General features: G+C 39.5%; 2 protein-coding genes across 4 annotated transcripts in view; one reads left to right on the top strand and one right to left on the bottom strand.

Annotated features, from left to right (window-relative positions):
- The window catches only part of NFE2L2 (nuclear factor, erythroid 2 like 2), a 35,467-nt gene extending 25,604 nt beyond the window's left edge, over positions 1 to 9,863 (top strand). For all 3 annotated transcript variants that reach the window (XM_039220485.1, XM_039220486.1, XM_039220487.1), the window contains exons 2-5: positions 5,656 to 5,922; positions 6,468 to 6,557; positions 7,210 to 7,401; positions 8,116 to 9,863. In XM_039220485.1, the coding sequence (XP_039076416.1) occupies positions 5,656 to 5,922; positions 6,468 to 6,557; positions 7,210 to 7,401; positions 8,116 to 9,342 (1,776 nt within the window). In that variant the 3' untranslated portion in view covers positions 9,343 to 9,863. The remainder of the gene's footprint in view (positions 1 to 5,655; positions 5,923 to 6,467; positions 6,558 to 7,209; positions 7,402 to 8,115) is intronic.
- Positions 9,864 to 17,304: 7,441 nt separating this feature from the next.
- On the bottom strand, positions 17,305 to 24,487 carry HNRNPA3 (heterogeneous nuclear ribonucleoprotein A3). The gene is made up of 10 exons (XM_039220480.1): positions 24,362 to 24,487; positions 22,399 to 22,521; positions 22,163 to 22,309; positions 21,776 to 22,076; positions 21,603 to 21,692; positions 21,439 to 21,519; positions 20,816 to 20,959; positions 19,544 to 19,666; positions 19,371 to 19,442; positions 17,305 to 19,278 (listed from the first exon to the last, which is right to left on the bottom strand). Exons 1-9 carry the CDS (start codon positions 24,431 to 24,433, stop codon positions 19,390 to 19,392), a joined length of 1,134 nt encoding a protein of 377 aa, XP_039076411.1. The 5' UTR covers positions 24,434 to 24,487; the 3' UTR covers positions 17,305 to 19,278; positions 19,371 to 19,389.
- Between the last annotated feature and the right edge of the window lie 216 nt (positions 24,488 to 24,703).

The raw sequence follows: 24,703 nt of genomic DNA, 5'->3' as shown, positions 1-24,703 counted from the left end.
TAAAATAAAGGATGGGAGAGGGAGGGGAGGGCACTGGGTTGGGAGGTGCAAGCCTCATTTACACGTGTGAATATATTATAGAAACCATCATAGTTTTCATTTCAAATACTTTCCCAAAGCCTCAGTTTACAGAATTACTTTAAGAGGAAGTTGTGCTATCTTTTGCCTTTTCTTTTCTCGTATTTTAGATCATCTAAGCATGAAAAATGCTAGTTTGTTCAAGGTACTAAGATTGGCTTGCAGAAGACCTTTTTTTTTTTTTTTTAAGTTTATTGATTTATTTTGAAAGCAAGAGCAGGAAGGGGGAAGAGAGGGAGAGAGAGAATCCCAAGCAGGCTCTGAGTTGTCAGCGCAAAGCCTGATACAGGGCTCGGTCTCATGAACCCTGGGATCATGACCTGAGCCAAAATCAGAAGTCAGATGCTTAACTGAGCCACCCAGGCGCCTCAGAAGACATATTTTAATATGGGATTCAGTGTTCAAGGCCTTTCTTCTTTTCTTTATCCTAGAACAAAGATGTTTGTTTCGAAGTGCTATGAGTTAATAAACCAACTTCAGATTCCCCAGAAAACCCGTAATAGATTACACAGTTGGCAAATGATGATATATACATTTTAAATATGAATATTTCCGTGGACCAGATGGTGATTTAATGCGAATTGTCAAACATTTATGTTTCTTATTAAACTGTCATCTTTTGTGTGAGCCAAGCTAGCAGCATAATTTGCAACACACTCAGGAATCACTAAAGGACAACAACAAAAAATTTAGATACTAAGTGGCTCCATATGGTCTGTGAAGGCTCCCAGCCAGTGCCTGCGTTGCCCTGGGAAGTTTTTCCCGGAGTCTTCAGGCAATACCTGTTGGAATGCAGTGGAAACGACCCCCCTGCTCTGCCTCCCTTCCCAGACTCTACTGATCTGCCGTTTTACAAGGTGGCCTTCCCTTTTGGGGGCCTGGTGGGGATAAGAAGCCCTTCTTTCTCAGGGTCTTGGCTTTATGTCCCAAAGAGCAGTTTTAGCTTTTCCTTAGGCATTTCCCTTCCCCGCTGTCCAGCGTCCTGTTCTCGTTTGTTACGGGCTCCACCCGGACTACTTCCTCTTAGATGCTTCACGAGCCTGGCCGAGATGGGTCATTTGTGGAGTAAGTCATGTGCCCAGTCACAGGATTCCTTGCAGGAAATGCTCATTGCCTGTGAGGGGAGCACAGAACAGTCCCTAGCCCCCGGGGTTCCCCAACAGCAAGTCTTGGGTGGACACATTTCTGCCTTTCTCATTTTCAGCATATAAAGCTTTGAATATTTCGTACACCATCAAATCCATGCAGGTTTTTTTCTTCAGAAGTTGATGTGAAAACTCGAGTAACAGAGTATAATATGTTAAGGCCATGACAAGAAACCCATTGTTGCTTTATTTGAAATTTGATCAGACCATCTCTTTAAGGAATTCAGGGTAGTTAAAACTACCATTGCTTTTATTTTTAAGCCGAAGTTGTCTTTCAGATACTTCTCATAGCAACAATAAATATTACATTAACTTTGGGGCACCTGGGTGGCTCAGTCTGTTAAGTGTCCAACTTCGGTACAGGTCATGATCTCACTGTTTGTGAGTTCAAGCCCCACATTGGGCTTTGTGCTTATAGCTAGATCAGAGACTGGAGCCTGCTTTGTCCCTCTCTGCCCCTTCCCCACTCTGTCTCTCCCTGTTTCTCTCTCAAAAATAAATAAACATTAAAAAAATAGTAAAATGGAAATAAACTTTAAAAGGGGCACCCACTGAGGTGGGTGGCTCAGTGGGTTGAGTGTCCTCTTGATTTCAGCTCAGGTCATGATCCTAGGATCGTGAGATTGAGCCCCGTGTCAGGCTCCGTGCTGGGTGTGGAGCCTGCTTAAGCTTCTGTCTCCCTCTACCCCTCTCCCGATGCTCACTCTCTCTAAAATAAAAAAATACAATTTTAAAAGTTAAAAAAAATAATAAACTTTAAATACAGAGGAGGGGTGCTGGGGTGGCTTAGTCAGTTAAGTGAATCCAATTCTTGATTTTAGCTCAGGTCACAATCTCATGGTTTATGATGTGGAGCCCCTTGCGCTGACAGCTCAGAGTCTGCTTGAGATTTTCTCTCCCTCTTTCTCTGCCCCTCCCCCATGTGCACGCGTGCGTGCTCTCTCCCTCTCTCAAAATAAATAAACCTTAAAAAAAAAATACAGAGGAAAACCTCCGAGAACACTTTGAAACCTGTTTTGGTCCCCTGTGATCTCATTGATGGCTGCCTGCATTAAGAACAATTAGATGTTGTCACATGAAACATCTTTTGGTGGCATCCATCTCCTGGTGGAGACAATGAAGCTAGAGCAGTAGGAGCTGCTCTGCTCCCTAGGGCCCAGCATTGTTTTAAATCAGAGAAGGAGAACAGGACGCTCAAGAGCTTATCCAAACGATTCAGGTTTTACTTTTCCTGTTTGTGTGTAAGGATCCATCAGGGTCCCCTGTTATGATCGTGTTACGGGAAATTTTAAAAAATTCATTTGGCTGTGCATCGAAGAGTAGTCAATAACAGGAATTGAATGGCAGTTGAATGGGTATATGTGCTATCCGTGCTTACATAAAAGTATACATAAAAGAGTATGGTACTGTTTTTGTTTTCAACTAATGTTGCACAAGCCAGGTAGTCCATTTCAGACCCTCCCTGAGGAAGAGCCAACTAGCTCATTGCTGAATGTTATTTCAGGTTCCCACTATAGTTAGGTCCACAGCTTCTTTGTTATCCACTGGCCTTGAGTTTGATCTTGCTTATATTACAGCAGGTCTTAGAACCATCACTGTCAACATGCATAGCAACATTTGCATATACTTTATGTATAGAGAGATTTCTTTCACATCTCACTTGGTCCACCAACATCTGTATGATAGGAGAGGGATAGAACAGTTATTTACTAAGTTTATAGCTAAACCATCTGAACCCACTAGAGCATCTCATCTGGTGGGGAGGAAAGGGAGAGAAAGGAAAGAATAGACTTGTATCAGCTCTTGATGTACCTGCCACTGTTAATTTCAGAGTAAATGACATTAGAAATTGCTGGGTTCTGGGGATCCTTTGGAATAGTCTGATTTGTGAGCAGGTGTTTGCAACATAAACTGCTTCCGTGTTCTTTCAGTTCTTTTATGAAAAGGTCAAAACCGGACGTTGGTTTTTATCCTGGGATCTCTTAACAAGGAGAAGACCTGCCGAGGCATTCTGGGGAAATTGAGGAAGGGATGTGTCAGAGTGGCCCTGAGGTGCAGGGACGAGTGTTTGGATTTCTCTTTGATCTTCCGAAGAGCTCAGAGCACCGTCTGCATCAGTTTTGTTTTGGTTTTTTTTTTTTTTTTTTGGGGGGGGGGTTGGTAGGAGCAGGTACTCCCTGTCTTATAATTATAGAAACTGGAGTTCAGTTGAGATTATGTGATCACGCACGCCTTTACATTCTAGTGCTAGCATTTAGTGGGTGTGGATATACCAGACACCTCCTTAATATCTAGCTCCTGTAGCTTCAGCTTGGAGAAAGCCTAGATAGGATATCCTGCTGTTCTAAATTCACTAAGAAGATATGGTCCAGTCTAATCAGAATTTTAAAGTAGGGCTTTCTAATACTTTGAACCTTTCTCATTCAGCATGACCTTTAGATCAACGTGTCCATTAAAATGGAAATGTCATTTTTAAAATGGAAATTATTTTCAAGTGTTGTGTTAGTGGGGAGTTCCCTGAGGAGATAGCCATGTATGAATAAATGCTCTGTGGCTGCTTTTCTGTTGTGGTGGCCAGGAAAGCAGTTGAGGTGATGTGCTCAACCCAGCCTTCTGTAAACTGGCCACTAGTTCACATCACCAAGATGCTAAAGCGGAGTATATACACGACAGTGGATTTTATATCCTGCCCAATCTGGGGACCACTGGCCAGTGATCAGATTTTATATTTTTAGTGTAGCTTGGTGTTTAAAGCCTGGGTCCAGGACTGAGGCTGCCCAGGACATATCCCTGTATACTTTCCAGCAGTATCTCTTCTTTCTAAACCTCAGTATTTTTATCTTTAAAAATAGGATGTATGTTATCTTTATATGGTTGTTTGTAGGTTAGTTTGTGTATATGAAAAGGACTTTGAACAATGCTTGGCATGTAGAAAGCCTTTAATAAATGCTGGCTTAAAAACAGGTATACTTGAGCCAGTTCTAAAGAGCTAGAGATGCGGTTCTAATTATACCTCCTCTATTTGCTGTAGACTCTAACACTGCTCAAGGCCAGAATACTGGTAAACCCCACGATCAGGGCTTTACAGCATTTAAGATTCTACCACCAGGGCTAGAGTGCCATGGCCTCTGCTGTCCATGTAGCTGTGCTGCCGTTAGGGTGAGTGGTGTGCCCCTGCTTTGTTGGGTAAAAATAGCCTAACCGCTCAGTGAAGCAACAGCCATGTTATTTTTGTCCTTGGAGGCAGAAAGTAGAGGCTAGACACACTGGGCAACCCCGTGCTGCCAGCCATCATATGAACCAAAATACATGTGATGTTTGTGCATAGTGTCTACTGGCCTTCAGGCCTCAACTGCCTTCCCTCCATGTCTTGATTTTTCCAGTCTCAACCTCATTTTATTATTTTCACTATAGATGATTTCTTAAATGGAAAATGATTTAGATTTCCTACCTGTGTAGACTTTTCCAAAACCTAAAGTTATAAATCAAAAAAATTGCTTTCGACTCATTTGTGGTTAGGACAGTCTGAACGTAGTGCCTAGGCTAGCTTTGTTACAGAAATCAAAATAACCATTCCCTCATTGTAAGATTCTCCCCATATCTAAAAACTTTCAGTACCTTCCAACCTTCCGTGGAGCCATGTTTTTTTTTTCCTTTGTGTTTTTTTTTAAGAGGGTTATTTGTGATTTATCAGAAGTGAAACTAGCGGGCACTACCCCTTTTCCAAGGACCAGCCTCTTGCTTCGCCCATGGGTCACAAGATTACCATTAGCTAGGACTTTTCTTTACCAATTTGTTCATGCCTCAGGAGCTAAAACTCAAATCGAGAGGAAATTGTTTAATAAGTGAGTCACAGGGATAAGAGTAGCAAGAAATAATGGGGAAAAGTATTCCAATGTAGGAAATACCAAAAGAATGGTGATATTTCACAACTGCTAGATTGATATTTAACCAGAGTTTTCCCCCATCCCCTGTAAACTGGATATTTGCTGAGGTTTAGAAAAAATTGCACATATTTTGACCATGTTTTCCATGTCTCATAATAAACCAGTGGCTTGGAGTGCTTGCTCTGATCTCTATATTCCATTAAATAAGTGTGGGATTTCTTTTAATTCGAGAGCTTTGGTGAGCAACGTGTTACTTTGCTCTTTAGTGACCTCTACTATCACCCAGTCGTTAATAATCCAAGTTAAGTGATTAGAATGGATGGCTGTGTTTGTAGGTTGTTTTTTCTTTTAATGAATAGATTCATTGAATGGAATTAACTGTGCCCTTCCAGAACATTGGATCTGTGTTCCCATTCAGATTGTTTGTAATTTCCCTATCCCCCAACATCAACAGTGACATAATATAAATTATAGGCTATCTGCCACTTAAAAAACCATCTTAGCTATGGTCTCTCTTTCGTTTTTGTTTTTTTTTTTAAACATAGGACATGGATTTGATTGACATACTTTGGAGGCAAGATATAGACCTTGGGGTAAGTCGAGAAGTATTTGACTTCAGTCAACGACGAAAGGAGCATGAGCTGGAAAAACAGAAAAAACTTGAAAAGGAAAGACAAGAGCAACTCCAAAAGGAGCAAGAGAAAGCCTTTTTTGCTCAGTTGCAGCTAGATGAAGAGACAGGTGAATTCCTCCCAGTTCAGCCTGCCCAGCACATCCCATCAGAAACCAGTGGATCTGCCAGCTACTCCCAGGTACAGAATTCTCAGTGCCTAGGAAGGTGTGTGGCAGGGTTTAAGAAAGCAGTATTGATTGGGGAGTTAAACTATCTGCACTGGCGTTCCGGATTTGCCTTTTTACTATGTCTTCATGACCATATCAAGTCAACTTCCCGGCTTCAGCCTCCCGAGGAGTTCAAAACCTGACTTCCCTCACAGAGTCGTGGTAAGGGTTGAGAGGACAGAAATTACATGAAAGTGCTTTGGAAGCTGTGGAAATGTCCTGTAAGGATTGAGTGAGTGGCAGCAGTGACTGTAGTAGAGCCAGTAGTACAGATCACTAGCATTTTATTTACAGATGGGCTGTTGAAGCTCCAGGAGCTTCAGTAACTTGCCCGGAGCACACAAGAAATCGGGGAAGCCAAGATTTGAACCCAGATAGTCTGGTTGTTTGATTCTGTGTGCTATATTACCCTAAACTGTTTTCAGAAGAAGAGAAGATAAATGTTTGGTTATCTGAATTATAAACATTGTATTGACACTGAACAAGTATTTTTCTTATGTCTTTCCTTTTTATCCAGGTTGCCCACATTCCCAAACCAGATGCCCTGTACTTCGATGACTGCATGCAGCTCTTGGCAGAGACATTCCCATTTGTAGATGACAATGAGGTACAACACTTGGTTAATGGCAGAACTCCCCAGCTGGATCTAATACATTCTGTGTGTGTGCCTCCATTAAAGGAATATTTTAGGAGGAAATTTTGTCAAAGAAACCTTAGCCTATAAATAACATTACAATTCAAAAAAAAAAAAGGCCCCTACACGATCCAAGACCAAAACCTCTTATCCCTTCATAGTCAGAAGCATGGTTCTGCCTAACCATGCAAACAAGTAACTCATTTGATACTTATTTCTAAGTAACTTAGAAATAAATTCTGGTGAGTAAAAAGCAAGCTGGGTAATAAACCAAGACTTGCTCAGTTAACAATTCTACTAAATTTCTTATGTTTAAAGCACTATACTAAATATTATACAGGAAGATGCAAATTAAATCCAAAAGATTATTACTTACCTTGAAATTCACCTTCAAATCCATAGGCTAAAACGTTATTAATCTAAAATGAGTAAATTTGGAGTCACTTTGGCAAGGGGGAAAAAGATTTGTTTCATTACATAGAAATAGCGGCCATAAGTGGTAAGAACTAGAGAAATACAGAACTGTGGGTCAATTCCAGTTTAAGGTGTTGTGATGGTGCCCTGGAGTGTACTTCTTCTCCATTGTTGCTGGCAGACTCACAGATAAGTGCTTTGTCAATTCTAGGTTTCTTCAGCTGCGTTTCAGTCACTTGTTCCTGATATTCCCAGCCAAATCGAGAACCCAGTCTTCATTGCTCCTAATCAGACTCAGTCACCTCAGACTCTTGTCACTCAGTCAGTCATTGCTGATTTAGACAATATGCAGCAGGACATTGAGCAAGTTTGGGAGGAGCTACTATCCATTCCAGAATTACAGGTAACTGAGATCTAGTAACAGTAAGTGTCAAAAACACTTTCATATTCAGTGCCTTTAAATTATTTATTCCAGTTACTATTTATATGGCACCTAATCAAGGAAAGATTGGAGGGTGCTTTTAAATTAGTCATGAGAGGGGCGCCTGGCTGGCTTAGTCAGAAGAGCAGCAACTCTTGATCTCAGGGTCATGAGTTCAAGCCCCACATTGGATGTAGAGATTACTTAAATAAATAAATAAACTTTAAATCAGTGATGAGAGCTGCCGCCCATGCCCATGCTCACTTAAGTACACTTTTATTAGTTAAATGGGCTGGGTGTCTTGAGAAAAGATCAAGTTGTAAACCTGAAGTCTGGTCTGGGAACTGTGAAAATAATACCTATGCTTAGACATAAATATCTGTTAGAAATATGAATTATCTGGATTACAGAAGAGCTTGGGAAGAATGGGGATGGGGAAAGAGTTTACCATCGAATATAGATTATCAGCTATTAAAAATATTTGCACTCAGGGGCACCTGGCTGGCTCAGTCGGTGGCTTGTGTGACTCTTAACCTAATGGTTGTGAGTCCAAGCCCCATGTTGGGTGTAGAGATCACTTAAAAACAAAATCTTTAAAAGTAAATAAATAAAATAATTTGCCATCAGATATAGATTATCAGCTATTAAAAATATTTAACGTGACTTACATTTGGTAAAAATTTCTTTTCTATGCAGTGTCTTAATATTCAAAATGACAAGTTGGTTGAGACTAGCACGGTCCCAAGTCCAGAAACCAAAATGACAGATATTGACACCAATTATCATTTCTACTCATCGATGCCCTCGCTGGAAAAAGAAGTCGGTAACTGCAGTCCGCATTTTCTCAGTGCTTTTGAGGATTCTTTCAGCAGCATCCTCTCCACAGAAGATTCTAGCCAGTTGACCGTGAACTCATTAAATTCAGATGCCACAATAAACACCAATTTTGGTGATGAATTCTATTCTGCTTTCATAGCAGAACCCAGTAGCAGCAACAGCATGCCCTCCTCGGCTACTTTAAGCCAGTCACTCTCTGAACTTCTTAATGGGCCCATTGATGTTTCTGATCTATCACTTTGTAAAGCCTTCAATCAAAGCCACCCTGAAAGCACAGAATTCAATGATTCTGACTCTGGCATTTCGCTGAACACAAGTCCCGGGCTGGCATCACCAGAACACTCCGTGGAATCTTCTGTCTATGGAGACACGCCGCTTGGCTTCAGTGATTCTGAAATGGAAGAGATAGATAGTGCCCCTGGGAGTGTCAAACAGAATGGTCCTAAAACGCAGCCAGTACAGTCTTCTGGAGATACAGTCCAACCCCTGTCACCGTCCCCAGGGCACAGCACTCCGGTGCGTGATGCCCAGTGTGAAAACACGCCCAAGAAAGAATTGCCTGTAAGTCCCGGTCATCGAAAAACCCCATTCACAAAAGACAAACATTCAAGCCGCTTGGAGGCTCATCTCACAAGAGATGAGCTAAGGGCCAAAGCTCTCCACATCCCATTCCCTGTTGAAAAGATCATTAACCTCCCTGTTGATGACTTCAATGAGATGATGTCCAAGGAGCAATTCAATGAAGCTCAACTGGCATTAATTCGAGATATACGCAGGCGGGGTAAGAATAAAGTGGCTGCTCAGAATTGCAGAAAAAGAAAACTGGAAAATATAGTGGAACTGGAACAAGATTTGGATCATTTGAAAGATGAAAAAGAAAAATTGCTCAAAGAAAAGGGCGAGAATGACAAAAGCCTCCATCTACTGAAAAAACAACTTAGCACCCTATATCTTGAAGTCTTCAGCATGCTACGTGATGAAGATGGAAAGCCCTACTCTCCTAGCGAATACTCCCTGCAGCAAACGAGAGATGGCAATGTGTTCCTTGTGCCCAAAAGTAAGAAGCCAGGTGTGAAGAAAAACTAGATTTGGGAGGATCTGACCTTTTCTGAGCTCTAGTGGGTTTTGTTGGGTTTTGTTTTGTTTTGTTTTGTTTTTGTACTGTTATACTAAAAGCTCCTACTGTGATGTGAAATGCAAAAATATACTTTATAAGTAATTCTATGCAAAATTACAGTAAAAAAAGTAGTGTAGAAAATAAATATAAACTTTAAAAAAGCATTAAAATAAGTCATCAGTATGCTGAATCAGTAGTTTCACTTTAACTGCGAACTTAATTTCTTAGAACATCATTTGGGCTAGTTCCTGTATAAGTGTAAATACTACAAAAACTTATTTATACTGTTCTTATCTCATTTGTTACATTCATAGATTTATATGATACGACATCTGGCTAAAAGCAAATTGCAAAACTAACCACTATGTACTTTTTTATAAATACTGTATGAACAAAAAAAGGCATTTTTTTATATTAAATTGTTTAGCTCTGGCAAAAACCAATTTAGTTGAAAAGCTGGTACTAATAAAGGAATATTACAACTGTTAAATTATCTTTGGAATTCATTTGAGTTTATTCACAGTGTTTTCCATAATAACACACTTAACATATTTAGGAATTTTGCATTTTCAGAATTTCCATTCACTGGAAATACGAAAAGCATTTTATACTGAACTTCTGGTCCCAGAGATCTAAAGGAATAAAGTACATCAAGATGTTTAGCTCTTCAATAGCAAACACATCTCAACCAAGGAAAATCTGTTGACATGAAAACATTCATTTTACTCACATCAACACAGGTATGCCTACCATGTGCTAGGTATTTTTTAAAGTACAGAACACAACAGAAATCCCAGTCCTCCTGGAATTGAATGAAGACAGCAAAACCTACACACGCCAGCATAGGGAAGGCCAGTAGAAAGGAAGCATTGTAATTCAAACTAGGGCTGCAGGGGCGCCCGGTGGTTCAGTCAGTTAAGCATCCAACTCTTGATTTTGGTTTGGGTCATGTGATGTTGCAGTTCAGGAGTTCAAGCTGCCCCCCACCCCTGCTGACAGTGTGGAGCCTGTTTGGGATTCACCCTCCCTCTCAAACCAGTTAAAAAAAACAAAAATAGGGTTACAAACAGTAAAAGCCTATTAAGATGGTAACATTTGAAAGTGACCTGTCCCATTAGCTAAAAAGAGGATTAGACAGGATACAGGACGTTCAAAAGTTCTGAAGCCTATTTAAAAACAAGGACTATACGGCTGCCCAGCATTCACTTTTGAATGTCCCCTCTCTGTAAAGAGCGCTTAGTTCTTACTATTCTCATTTTCTAATCTTACACCCTAATAAACTTTTGCCTGCTGCTCAAAAAAAGTGTATAGCTGAAAACGGAGGGGGGAGAAACAAAGGGCAGATAGAAGTGGAATATGGCACAGAACCTTGTTACACCTTCACAGGAACTCTGGCTTTTCCCGAAGAAAGTGGGGAGCCATACATAAGGAGTAACATCTGGTTTTTACGTTTCCTTACCCTTGTGTTGAAAATAGTCTAGAAAGTTAAGGTTGGAGCAGGAAGAAGACCGATGAGGAAACTCTAAAATACAGGAGATAGTGTCGTTTTGGTCTAGAGTAGTGATAGCAGGAATGGTGTGAGAAGGCATTGGATTCTGCAGGTTTCAAAGGTAGAACTACAAGAACTTGCTGATAGAACAGCTGTTGGGTGAAGAAGGAGTCGCAACATCTTTTAAGAACTGAGAGGTGTTTGGGTGGCTCAATCAGTCAAGTGTCTGACTCTTGATTTTGGCTCGGGTCATGATTTCATGGTTCAGGAGTTCAAGCCCACTGTTAGGCTCTCCTGGCAGTATGGAGCCTGCTTGGGATCCTCTCATTCCTCTCTGCTCACCTGCGCTCTCTCAAAAATAAGCTTTAAAAAAAAAAAAAAAAAAAGTGGGGTAATGGGAGATTCTTCTTGAGGATTAAACACATTTAGAGTAAGTGCTACAACGCAGAGGTCCACAGGCCCTAGAGGCAGATTGGATGGGCTTGCTGCTGCCATTTTCCTAAATGACCTCCAATTGACTCAAGACAGAGCCGATAACTCAGGCTCATATCCTCATCTGTAGAGCGAGAATTATTGTTACTATGCAGAAAGTACTGTGCCGAGCTCACTAAGCACTCAATAGACCTTTTTTCATTTTCCTTAGCCTGGTATTAGGATGTCTTTTAGTTGCTAGTGAAATAAACTAAAGTCAAATTAGCCAGTAAGAAAACCTGGCCCAAATGACAAAGTTCAGCTCAGGGTTGAAAATGACTTCAAAGACTAATGGATGTAGTAGGCATTCAGATTGTGCTGCTGGCCTGTCTCACACAGTCAAGAATCTTTAACTGCTGGTGGGGAGATCCCCGGAGGAGTCATTTTCCCAACCTCAAGACAAAAGATTAAAGTGCTCCACCCTTAGACAAAATTATGGGAGCGTGGCATGAATCCATTACCAGCACCCTAACCTGAACACCTAGAATTGGCTGGCACTTACAAGGCGTGAAAAGCACTGCTGTGCAGACTGGAACAGACTTCTAGCCTGACAGAAGTCGAGTTCATTGAGGTGATTCATGATTTTTTTTTTCACAGTATCTGAAAAAATCACTTGTAAGTACTAAACATTCTCTCTAGCTCTCTAAAAACAATCAATCAATAGGTGCCTGGGCGACTCAGTAGGTTAAGCATCCATCTCTGGCTCAGGTCGTGATCTCACAGTTGTGAGACAGACCCCCAAGTCAGGCTCTGTGCTGAGTGGAGCCTGCTTCAGATTCTCTCTGCCCCTCCCCAACTCATTTTTCTAAAAATAAATGAAATAGTGAACATACGAGATTATGCACAACTAGGAACCAAAATATCCCAATACAAAAATCCTAACATAATCATGACAAAAAATAAAGCCTAACTTTTATCTCTTGATCTAGACTTGAGTTGGAGCTTTATATGATCTTCAGATTTTGGCTATCCAACTAGTCGAACACTAAACTCAAGTTCCTAGTTTTAAAATGTGTACCTCTGCGGGGGGCACCTGGGTAGCTCAGTCGGTTAAGCACCCAATTTCAGCTTAAGTCATGATCCCAAGGTTCACAGGTTCAGGCCACATGTCAGACTCTGTGCTGACAGCTCAGAGCCTGGAGCCTGCTTCAGATTCTGGGTCTCCCTCTCTCACTGCCCCTCATCTTGCACCCACGCTCTCAAAACTGAACCTTAAGATTTTTTTCAAAAAAAAAAAAAAAGTGTACCTATGCCTTTTACATTGATTTCTAGAAAGCACTTTAGAAATCTTAACGATACTGCATTTGTTATGCAAAAAAACCTTTTCTTGCTGAGATTTCTCAAGCCCATGTTTAGGGAAGGAGTGGCTACTCCAGTTAACTTACACTTCTAACCCATATTTGTTTTTAAGCCTCAGAACATACACAAAGTAACTCCTTCCTATTTTACAGATACTTATCAGGACAGGTCCAGTTTTGTTTCTTCATGAGAACTGGAGAAATTTTTCAAAAATATAGTAAGTTTTTTAAGTTTAGATTTTAACTTCATGAATTTTAAAGTTTAGAGACAGAAACACCAATGAGTGGGAAAGGACATAGAAAGGGAGACCAAGAATCCCAAGCATGCTCTACCCTGCCAGGACAGACCCCGATGCAGGCCTCCAACTCATGAAACTGAGACATCATGACCTGAGTCAAAACCAACGCCTAAACGATGAGCCACCAAAGGCACCCCAAGAGAACTAAGAAATATTTAACCACAAAAGCTTCGAGGAGTGGAGGAAAAAAAACCTCATAAGACACTGGCATAATTACCTTTATTGTAACCCATTAAAATTTTAAGTATTCTTCAGGATATTAATTAAAAAAGCACCCATAATTATTACCCAAAATATCTTTAGAGACGATGGACCAGGCCGGACCAGACCCCAGGTTAAGTTCTTTAAATCCAGTATCAGATTTGACCTTTAGACTTAATAAGGTGGGTATTATCTCCACTTTACAAAAACGTTATTAGGTAAAAACAGCTCTTAATCTAAATAGAATTTAAGTTAGACTTCTCATGGAGAAAGTTGCTTCTTTTTACTAACAGTTAACGAATTTAACATTTCCTTCAACACTACAGACAACAAACCACAACAGCATTCGCAGCAAACCATCAGTTAAACATAAGCAGGTTACTGCTCTTATTTCTAAATACCATTCATGCATTAGAACTTATGTCACAGGTCAGACCCCACTAGCCTCATTTAATATTTAAAGCATGTATTACTAAGTCAAATTTTGATTACTATTTCCAAAGTAATGTTTAATTCTACATATTTAAATGTGTATTAAAACAAGATTTCTAGGGGTCTGTTGGCATCAAACTGCCAACGGGTAGCATGCATAAAGAAACCCCAAATAACTTCTCCAAGCTCACAAAACAGCTTAGGTTCTGTATTTAAATACTTTACTGACAATTAAACTTGACATATAGAAACAAAAACCTAGTTACATTATTCTAATACCTATTTAAAGGTTTAAAAAAAAGACAAAGATTAAATCCAAATAGACCACCTATCAAGAGTTCTTTTCCTAAGTATATATAAAGCTTACTCAACATTTCTATAAACAAAGTATAGGCTGTTTAAAGTGGAAATTACCTGCATTTTAACTTCCAAATGTTAACTAGTAACATTTGCCAGAACTCCTCTTTTGTCATTATAGGCCCTTTTGACATATGGCTATATAGATATGGTGAAACCCAACCATTTCATATTTGCTTCTTACACCCTTGTACTTATTTATCCACTTACCAAAACATTTTAGAAGTATCTTGGGCAAATTCCTATTTCCTACCTTTCAGTGTGGTACCCACTTAACCTCTAGAATGCAGTTCAATGCACCCTTGCCATTACAAGTCCTTTAAAAAGTGTCATACTGGAATTATAAGGTACATCCTGCTGCAGAGTAGACCACTGCATATACCATGAAACCAGTGTTGAAATCGAACCCAAGCAAAATGTGTTGCAATCCTAACAGCTAGAGTTCCTTCCTTAAATGGCTGTACCTTCTACTTAACAAGTTTTGTAACAGCTATTAAAATGAAGACTCCAAATATTTGCGCTAGTGTTTTCCTAAAAATCACAATTCTTGAAACTACCTAACATTGCTTTAACAGGATTACCTTCATTTGGACTAAAATGCAGTATTGCAGTTTGAACTTTTCTCCCAGCCTACCCTCACACAGAATACTCAACCCATCTACTGAAACCCAATTCATTCAACAGCTGAAACCCTTTTATCTTTCTTCCCAATTTTCTTTTCACTTAGTCACATTAAGTATCCTTAACTGTATTCTTTGTTTCCTCACTCATCACCGAAGCATCTCATATGCTGGTATTCAAGACTTAAATCCCTAACAGGCTTTCAGTTTATTTTCCATCCCCATTTCCAGTGTCACGTATGTTTCCCCCTGAAGAAAACCCGTATCTTTAACTGCTATGTAAAAGCTCATTTCAAGTTTCCCATTATTTTATTAGTAATCAAGTATGTAATATTCACCTAGTGTTTAAATCACACAAACACTGAAGCAACAAAACAACACACACATTTCTAAAAATATTTTAATGAAAAAGTTATCTTTCTGTAAACATTTCATTATACTACAAATGAAACATTTGAATCCATTACAGACCACCTCTTAAGTCTTAAAAATCAGGATAAAACATTGAAATTTAAAAGTAATCTTGAGTATTATATAGGCTAACAATCCTTTCATTACCCCTGCCATTAACTTATTTCCCCTATTTGTGACATTCAATTATTGGAACTTCAAGATAATGTCCCTTAATTAGAAATGTTTCAAGTTGTAACATGCCAGAACTCTTAAAACCAAGCCTATTCCAACCGTTCAGTTCCTTAACAAATGATCCTTAGTACCAGGTTTTCTTTTTTAGAACTTTCTGAGTGTCCATGAGGCTTTTTTTTTTTAATGTAGTGTGGGAAGCAATAATCTGTAAGTTAGTTTGACAAAATCCGTTATAAACAGTCTGGCTCAACCATTTCCCTCCTTCTAGGACTTCCTTATTTGGCTTACTGGTGTTATGACTGAAGAGCACATTTTTCAGAAATGACAGTGGAACTACATTTAAATAAAATCATTTTATTTCATAAGAAAGGAGATGGACTGTAAAGAACAATGCCTTAAAAAAAATGTTACCTATATTGGGTAATGTGCTTCACGATAAAAGAAAATTAAAAGGCTATTATTACCTCTTCAACACTTCATTATTTATGTGTGGAAATTCAGTCCTGATTTGGATCGAGAAACACCAACCAGTCATTTTCTGAGAATAAACTCTGGCAAAACTACACCTATGTATTAACTTCATACTTTAGAAACTGTTTTAAAAGCCTGTTCCCCAAAAGTGTTTTTCCCCCCAAAGTACGTAAACATCAAATCTCAATTTTCTTGAAGTTGAAGCCCAACGTGGGACTTGAACTCATGACCCCATGATCAAGAGTCACATGCTATACAGACTGAGGCAGCCAAGAGCCCCTCAAATTCAATTTTTAATAAGCCCTTTGGGATAGTAATAGCCCTTATGAATAATCAGCAACTGACTTAAATACTAATTGAGTAATATTTTAATTACTCTTTGAGAAATCTTTTAAGGGAATATTAGCATAATTAGGACCCCTACTACTTCTGGTTAACTGGTTAAAACACAAAAGAACCCAAATGTATATTAGTTCAGGTAATTCCCTGGATTATATGCAAGAGAACTTATGAGACCACTTGAATGAAGACCATTTTTCTATCACCTGACAATTCTGAAAGTTCATTCTAAGGTGTTTTTCATGGAATGAGGATTAGCAGCTTAATGCTTCTGTTACAAGTGTCATGCTTATTACAAAAACTTCACAAAATTTGAGGTTACTCATCAAAAATCACCTTTATCCTAAAGACACCAACAATGAATTGTGTACATGGGGCCACATCTGACTCAAGATAAATATTCATGGCTGTTGTAGGGCCTGAAGCTGTTTAAAATGTGTTGGATGCGGTTCTAAAATATTCAGCTGAGTAATTTTGTCAATGTACCTAATAGTTTCAAAATGTCATAGAAATTTGTTGGGAAACAAATGGTGTCATGAGCTTTTACTGTGAACTACAAACCTTACCCAGCCAGAAACCTTCGTATATAAGATGGTAGGAAAGACATTCCTCATTTAGGCAAGTAGGGTTCTCATTCAACCTGCAAATCAAAAAGATTACTCTTACCTTGCTTTACAAAAAATTACTCTTTAATTAGTGAAAAAATTCAAATTCAAGCCTTACCTAATGCTTATTGCCCTTCCTTGCAGGTCTAAATGCTAGACCTAGTGACTGTGGCAACTATCTCATTGATGTTCCAAAAGGCGAAGAGCTCCTTCCTGCTAGACTTTCTTCGATATTTCAGTTGTAATAAGCAGATTTAACTAGCTTTTGGAAAGTTGCTCACTATCATCATAGTATCTTATGCCTTCACTTCTCTGTAGTTGAAGCTCTTGCTGCTGCCTTGTCATTCTTTATTTATGCTGACTTGTCCATACTCAAAAGGCTGCTGAAGTCCTGTCTTAGTGAGTCTCCTTTGATCCACACTGTGCTTAAAATGCACATCTTAGGTCCTTTAAAGCTGGTTAAATCGCTCTCCTCATGGCTTACTTTTCCACACTGTTCACAAGAACTAAGCTAATACAACTTATAAACAGGTCACATACACAGATTTCACCTGCTTATAGGTTGCAAACATCAACTTACTTCAAGTATTTGCACTATTAAACTAGTTCCAGAACATAGAAAGTTTGTTAACAGTACAATTAACCTCATATGCCATTTAAGGATACTGTCAAGGTTGTGTCAAACAATTTCACAAACATAGAAACAGGAAATGTCAATCTCCCCCATTCCTTCAACCTTTATTATATGAATAAAAGAACTTGAGACAATTTAGCTCAATTTTAATAAAATGTTTCCCAAGCATTCCTTTGACCAGGTACCCAGGTTTAAGTTATGAACATTGACAGTGTCCATTTATATAACCACATTTGAAGTTGTTAAAGACTTAACCATTTTCTAGTATTAGCCTATTTTCTACGCTGCTTATTCACATATGTCCATTAACAAATGGAATGTTGTTCTGTTACATTTATTGGTTTGTGAGTGTTTTCTGGAAAACTGCAGTATCTGTGAAGACCGATTTCCATGCTGGCATTGCATGCATCCAAATATTAATAATGCACAGAGGCACAGAATTAGAGCAACAAGAAAGCATATTCAAACACTAGCACGCCCCATTCCCCTTTTTATTGCTTGTTTTGCTTAGTACTTCTGAAAACAAAAATAAGAATCTCGAATTCAATGTTCAACTGCCAAAGAAAAGAGTAACAGCAGAGCACATACTTAGGGCTCGAATGAAATTGTAAGCACTAGCTGGCGCACAACAGTAGACATTGGTTTTTATATTTATGACCTTATCTAAAACTCTTCTCAACCAGGGTCTTCCAAACCAAACTGTTAACTCATACCAACACGATTTATGTTCAAGCATACATATGGAATTTTACAGTGTATTCTTCTGGATTTTTAAGTGAGCAAGAACGGACTATTCAAATTCGAATTTGGGTCTCTGGGAAGTGAGAAGCTGGTACTAAGCAACTGTGCTACACTTCTACTGTAATACATCATTTGGGATGATTTTATCCAGACTGTCCTTGGTTTTATCCAGTAAAATATACAGGGTACACACAGGAAAGCATGCCAGCCAGTTAAGGGTTCAACAACGCATGATTTTTATTATCTTGCTTCTGAAAGCTTGTATCAAAAAAATAGATATATATTAAACCAAGGAAAATAACTGAAGACTTATGGGCCTCTTGTGCTTTAAAAAGGGGGGGGGGGGAAGAGTAGCCACTAATTTGCTCAGATACAGCAGGCTTAGTGGTCCTGTTACTTTCAAAAGGTTTTAAGAATGGTTTTTTTAAGGGAAAGGGAAAACATCCACCACCCCTTTCCAGAGTTTAAACGAAGGGCAGTAGACATTCTTTACACCCAAATTAAACTATGGCAGTTCACATGTGACCAAGGTGAATGTAAGAATGGAGATGTTCTGAACACAGCTAGGACTCTCAGCAAAGCTAACACACTGAAATCATGAGATTACATTTTGAAATAAAATGCACAAAAACCAAATAGGAATTTTGAGATTTTTTTCATTTGAAGGTAAATCTTAATGCTATTAAATTCACAAATATGCTAATTTAAATACCCAATTCTATTTATCTAAAACACACATTGCAAACATACAAATATCTATTCTCTCCACATGTCAGAGCCCATTCATTTCATGGTTTGGAAATGCGGAGAATAGATTCCCCTTAAACTGCAAGTCAGCAGGTGTTTCTTTACAGTTAACTTTAGCAAAATTCATACAAAATAGTAATTAACAATGATCTTCTTTACTTGTTAACTCACAAGGAAACACCTTCAAAACTGCATTTTGTTAAAGTTTCTGTACTAAAATGTAGAAAAACTGAACTACACAAATATTGAAAAGTTAAAAATTCCTTAATTTTTTATTCCTGGTACCACTACCACAATTTACAGGGCAATATACCTGATGTAATGAAAAGAAAAAGAAAAAGACAAAGCTACAACAGATAAAAGACCTCAGGAATGTACATCTAATTGACACTACATTGCATTAATCAATAGCTGCACTTTTTGCAAACTGTGGCTATGACAGTCCTGAACAAGAAGGGTTTCCTGTTTAAGCTGCAGTAACTTTTCTGACTATGGATCATCGTTCCTTCTGTGGCAGATTTTTACAGTTCCTCTAATGCATTTGGGACGACTGTCTCAAAGTAACCTGCAGCTTTCCTGACAACTCCTCGCTCTCTCTCCTGCTAAGAACTGTAGCCTGTTGAATAATACAGGATAAAAAAATTATTACACTCAGTGAACAGTTCCACATATTCTTTATCATCATGATAAAAATTTAAAGATACCTACCCTTTTCTTCTGAAAATTTTTAGAACCTTCTGCTACCATATCCACCACTTCCACCACCAGAGCCATAACCACCTAGAAATACACATGTTGTTTAATAAAAATTGGTATAAATTTTTAAATTAAGAAGTTCATGAAAAAAATTTTAACCAGAGAAGTAAAAATAAAGTACTTACCACCATAGGGACTGCCCGAGCTTCTTCCACCAAAACTGCCCCCCTTCATGGGTCCATAATTTGATTGCTGTTGTCCACTATAATTTCCAAAATCATTATAGTTCCCACCACCACCATAGTTACCTGAAATTACAAAAGTTTTGTTTGTGGTTGACCTACACAATTTTCCTCTTTTAACTTATGTATATATTATCATGACAGCCAGCACACTCGGTAAGACTCAAAATGCAACCCTTTTTTTTCTTAAACAGTTTATAGAGCTACCAACTCCACCACCAACAGAGGCCCAACTAGCAGACCTCAGGCAGTAGGAGAGGAGAAATCAAAGCGAAGATGGTCCAGAAAAATTTTTATGTAGATAGGTGCTATCTTTTGTCCACATTAGATGCTACACCCAGTTCCTGTTCTTGCCTTCATACCACTAACATCAGAAGTGTGCTTGATTCACTCTAATTCTGATGCAGTACAATGACAAAGAACATACTGTAAATGAGCTATTATTTAAAAAAATGGGTGCTTCAATCCAATAAGCGTCTGACTCTTGATCTCGGCTCAGGTCATCATCTCATGATCCTGAGATGGAGCCCACATGGGGTTCCATGCATTCAGCATGGAGATTCTCTCCCTTGCTTTCTGGCCCCCTCTCTAAAATTAAAAACAAAAAAAAAGAAAAAGAAAAAATCTTTGAAGTGACCTGTCTCACCCAATGGGTAGAGAGTATACAACTCTTGATCTTGGGGTTTTGAGTTCAAGCTCCACGCTGGGCACAGAGCTTACTTGAAAGTTAAATTAACTTAAAATAATAAAAACTTAAAAACCTTCTGTTGAAACATTAACACTCCAATAAAACTTAATGTATCTGTAACAAAGCTCTTCACGTACAATATCATGGAATTATGATGGAAACTTTTCTGAAATGCACCTATGACATTAAAATTCAATATAGTACTGTCACCTAAACCTGAAGACAACCAATTCATTTCAATGTGTCTACACATTCAATTTCCAGTTCCCATTTGTCCAATTTTAAAGTGCCTAGAAGGAATTCTGGCAATAAATACTTTACTACAAAATGTCCGTTTCAATTACGTAGAGTTGAACACATTTTACCAACTTGCTAAATAGACAGCAAAGAAAATTCAGTTTCATCACCCATCATTTGAGTACTTTCTAACATTATGATTTGACCAAATGCTACGACTTTAATACTTTTTAAAATCAACTTAATGGGCTATATATAATACAGAGTATTTAAAACAAGTAAAAGCTTACCACCTCCAAAATTTCCTCCTTCATTGTAACCATCATATCCTCCACCACCGCCACCATATCCACCTCCTTGGTTTCCATATCCTGGTCCACCACCACCATACCCTCCTCTACTACTATAACCAGGACCACCACCATAGTTGCCACCTAAAAAAAAAAGGGAATCACAAAAAACACAAATGTATAGATCTTATTTTTATTATACTTTGATTTACATCACCACCAACTAACTGAAAAATAAACCAATGACTAATACTCTAAAGGCTGGCAATACCACATTAACACAGCATCAAAAACCTAGGCCAGTGAGAATTAAGATAAAAGCTTAAATATTTATCTTTTCATACTAAAAACTGTTCTAGCTTTTTGAAGTTAAAGTTCACTAAAGAAAATAGTGAACAGTATCCACTGAGACATCTGGCTCAACTGCTAGTACAATAAATGTTATTAACCAAAGAAAACTACTGTTCAATGTTTAGAGGGAAAAATAAATCTGGTCTTCTAAATCATTAGTTGACGGTACTTTAATGGCAAGCACACAAGTTTTAATTAAAATTCAAAACAAACAAATGCTTAACGTCCAATAAAGTACATAAAGTCAAAACATCGAACAGTTAAAAACTTACCATCACCTCCAAATCCATTATATCCACCATCACCTCCTCCATAACTACCTCTGCTGCCACCACCGCCACCACCATAGCCTCCTGAGGAAAAGGTATGAATTAAAAATAAATACTCAATTTAGCAATTAATTTTAGGTAGACACATTAGAAGAGAACTATCTTACCTCTTCCAAAGTTTCCACCACGGCCAAAGTTACCACCACCTCCAAAGTTTCCTCCCCGACCCATAAAGTTGCCAGATCCACCGCCACGACCTTTAAAATGGGAAAAGAAGATCTTTAAAAACTTTACAAACGCCTCTCACTTCTATTGTGTGTATATACATTATTGTACCCACCTCTTTGCGATCCGGCAGACTGCATTTCTTGTTTAGAAAGGGCCTTTTTCACTTCACAATTATGCCCATTAATAGTGTGGTATTTCTGAACAACAATTTTATCAACTGTATCATGATCATCAAAAGTTACAAAAGCAAATCCTCTCTTTTTTCCACTCTGTCTGTCCTCCATAACTTCTATGGTTTCAATCTTGCCATACTTTTCAAAGTAGTCTCTCAAATTATATTCTTCTGTATCTTCTTTAATACCACCAACGAAAATTTTCTTCACAGTTAGATGGGCACCAGGCTTTACAGAATCCTGCAAATAAAAAAATACATGTCAAAATCCAAATTCAAAATACTCAACAATTTTGCCTGTTATGCAGCATAGTATTATCAAAATACCTCTCTAGAAACAGCTCTCTTTGGTTCCACTACACGCCCATCAACCTTGTGTGGTCGAGCACACATTGCTGCATCCACCTCTTCCACACAAGAGTAAGTCACAAAACCAAACCCCCTGGAACGTTTTGTTTGGGGGTCTCTCATCACCTACAAAACAGAAATTTTAAAGTACTGAAACACATCTATACAGTTCCCACACTCCTTACCCACCTTTTTTGTTCTTTCAGTTAACTTACCACACAATCTGTAAGTGTGCCCCATTTTTCAAAATGTTCTCTTAAACTATCATCTGTAGTTTCAAAGCTCAAACCACCAATAAACAGTTTTCTCAACTGTTCTGGTTCCTTTGGATCATGTCCCTGAGAAAACAAATACATTTTAATTATTTCTTCTAGTAGGTGAATCGCTAAGGTGCACAAGTCTTTAATAGGCTATAAATAATAAACACATCAAATTCCTGTACCATTAACACTTGGTCCAATTAAAAATTGCAGTTAAGATCACACATCAACTGATTAAAGGTACCAACACTAAAAAATTCTATAGCCAGCCTTTCAAATGCCAACATCATTCAGCTATACTGAAGTCCAAGAAAATTTCAGAATCAAAAGTCCCTTAACTTTAGATTTCAACTAAAAGTATCTGGGAACAGTTTAGAAGTTGCTACTGTGTTGTAGAAGCAGTATTCCATCCATGCCTTCCCTCCTCAGTCTACATTTCAAGCATTTAATTTTAAACCACAAAACTATGAAATATAACAAAGGTCCTGTTTGGCAAATTTTTAAAAATTCATCGGCTTCAAGAAAATCAAGATGTTAAAATAGGCATTCCTCAATACCAGGCTAAACCAGCATTCTTTCTTCAAAAATTACCAAAAGAAACCCGCTATTGACCTTGATAGTTTCCTATAACTAATTTGCATCTGCAGTTCTATCACATGGCAAAAATTTCAAAAACACAAGATCACAAAAAGGACAAGTTATATTAAATGTAATCTATAATGTTGACAAGAACGGAACACATTGAAAGGAAATGAGATTTAAAAAAATTAAGATTAGGATATGGCCTGAATTGTTTTGCAATTTAATTAATTCCTTAAGTTACATGAACTGCCATTTAATGCATGCATTAAGAATAGTCCATCCAAAGTCCTTAAATAAAGGGGCTCACATTTACATTCTAATGTCTTCGTGTGTCTTCCAAAGTAGAGATGTTAAGGCATTTAATATGAAAAGACTGTCACATGCTAGAAAAAAATGTTAAATGATTAATAGCCTACAGCACCATTCACGTTGCCTTATCTTTTCAGTCTTGGTTAACTACATTTAACCGACAAAACAAAGACAAAAAAATTATAACCCACATAAAATTATCTCAAACAGGAAAAATTCAACTGTGGTTGCAGTCCTCTACAGCAAAAATCAAAGAAACTACAACCACAGCCAACCCACAAGGCGCGAAAATATGTATAATTCTAAGAACTTTAGCAAGAATGGCAGATCAGTAAGTATTTTAAAGCAGCAAACTTTTAAAATTTTCATTACTGTCAACTGGGTGCTGCGAAGAAAAAAACAGGAGAATTAAATTCTCGCCGCCTTAGAGAGATCTGAAAGGACTAGAAACGCGCGGGCAGAACTTCAGCGAAAGCACTAGGCCCCAAGACCCGAGAACGTTTGTGGCATTTTCTGCCGGGCCGCCTCCTCCCGCTTCCTTCCAATCCCGCGCTCTCTTTCCCCGCGACGGAGCGAGGCGGCGGCCATTGCGGCCCAATGCGCCATTTCGTAACGCGGCAGTGGATCAATGTCAATGTGGCCGCCGCCCGCCTGCTCACTCGCCCGGATGTGACTGCTCGTCCCCTCCCCTCCCCCACCGCCTCCTCCCAACCGCTCCCGCCGAGGCCCGCCATGCCGCCCTCGGCCTCGGATCCAGGGCCGCGCGGCTAGCCGGCCAGCTCCTCTGCCGCGATGTCTCCAGCCACAAAACACATCCAAGGGGCCACCTGTGCAGCCGAAGGAGAAGGCAAGGGGGGGCGAAGAGCCCCCAGGAGGCCTCCAAGGCCCGCTCCCCTCCCCCTCCCACCGCCCGTCTCAACGCAGAGCGCGGGACGGTCGACACGGTCCACCCGGCCTCCCCGCTCCCACCGAGCTAGGCCCCCCACGCCGGCCACTACCCATCAACCCCCCGCTCTCCCCCTAATACCTCCTCCCCCCGGCGGCGGCGGCGACGGCCGGAGTCGGGCTGGGGGCGACCGGGCGGCGGTTTTACCTCCATTTTGAGACCGGACTCGCCTCTTCCAACTCGAGTTCAATATGGGACCGAGAGGAAGAGGCGGGGCTAGTTATCACGTGACGCGCTTTCCGCGCGCCACCGGCCTGTGGGGGAGGGGCGAGTTCGGACGGGGGCGTGGCCAACTGGGCGCGAAGAGGGAATGGACGAGCGGGTTGGCGGGCGGGGAACGGGGGCGGGCCGGGCCGCGGGAGCGCGCGCGTCTCGCCAACTTCCAGTGCGGTGCCGCCTTTTCCGCCGTTCGCGCCCGGGCTG

This window comes from Hyaena hyaena, unplaced genomic scaffold, assembly GCF_003009895.1.
Source record: "Hyaena hyaena isolate Hyena2069 unplaced genomic scaffold, ASM300989v1 scaffold_901, whole genome shotgun sequence".
Classification (NCBI taxonomy): Eukaryota; Metazoa; Chordata; class Mammalia; order Carnivora; family Hyaenidae; genus Hyaena; species Hyaena hyaena.
The sequence above is the reverse complement of the archived record's forward strand: the minus strand, read 5'-3'. Positions and strand labels throughout refer to the sequence as shown.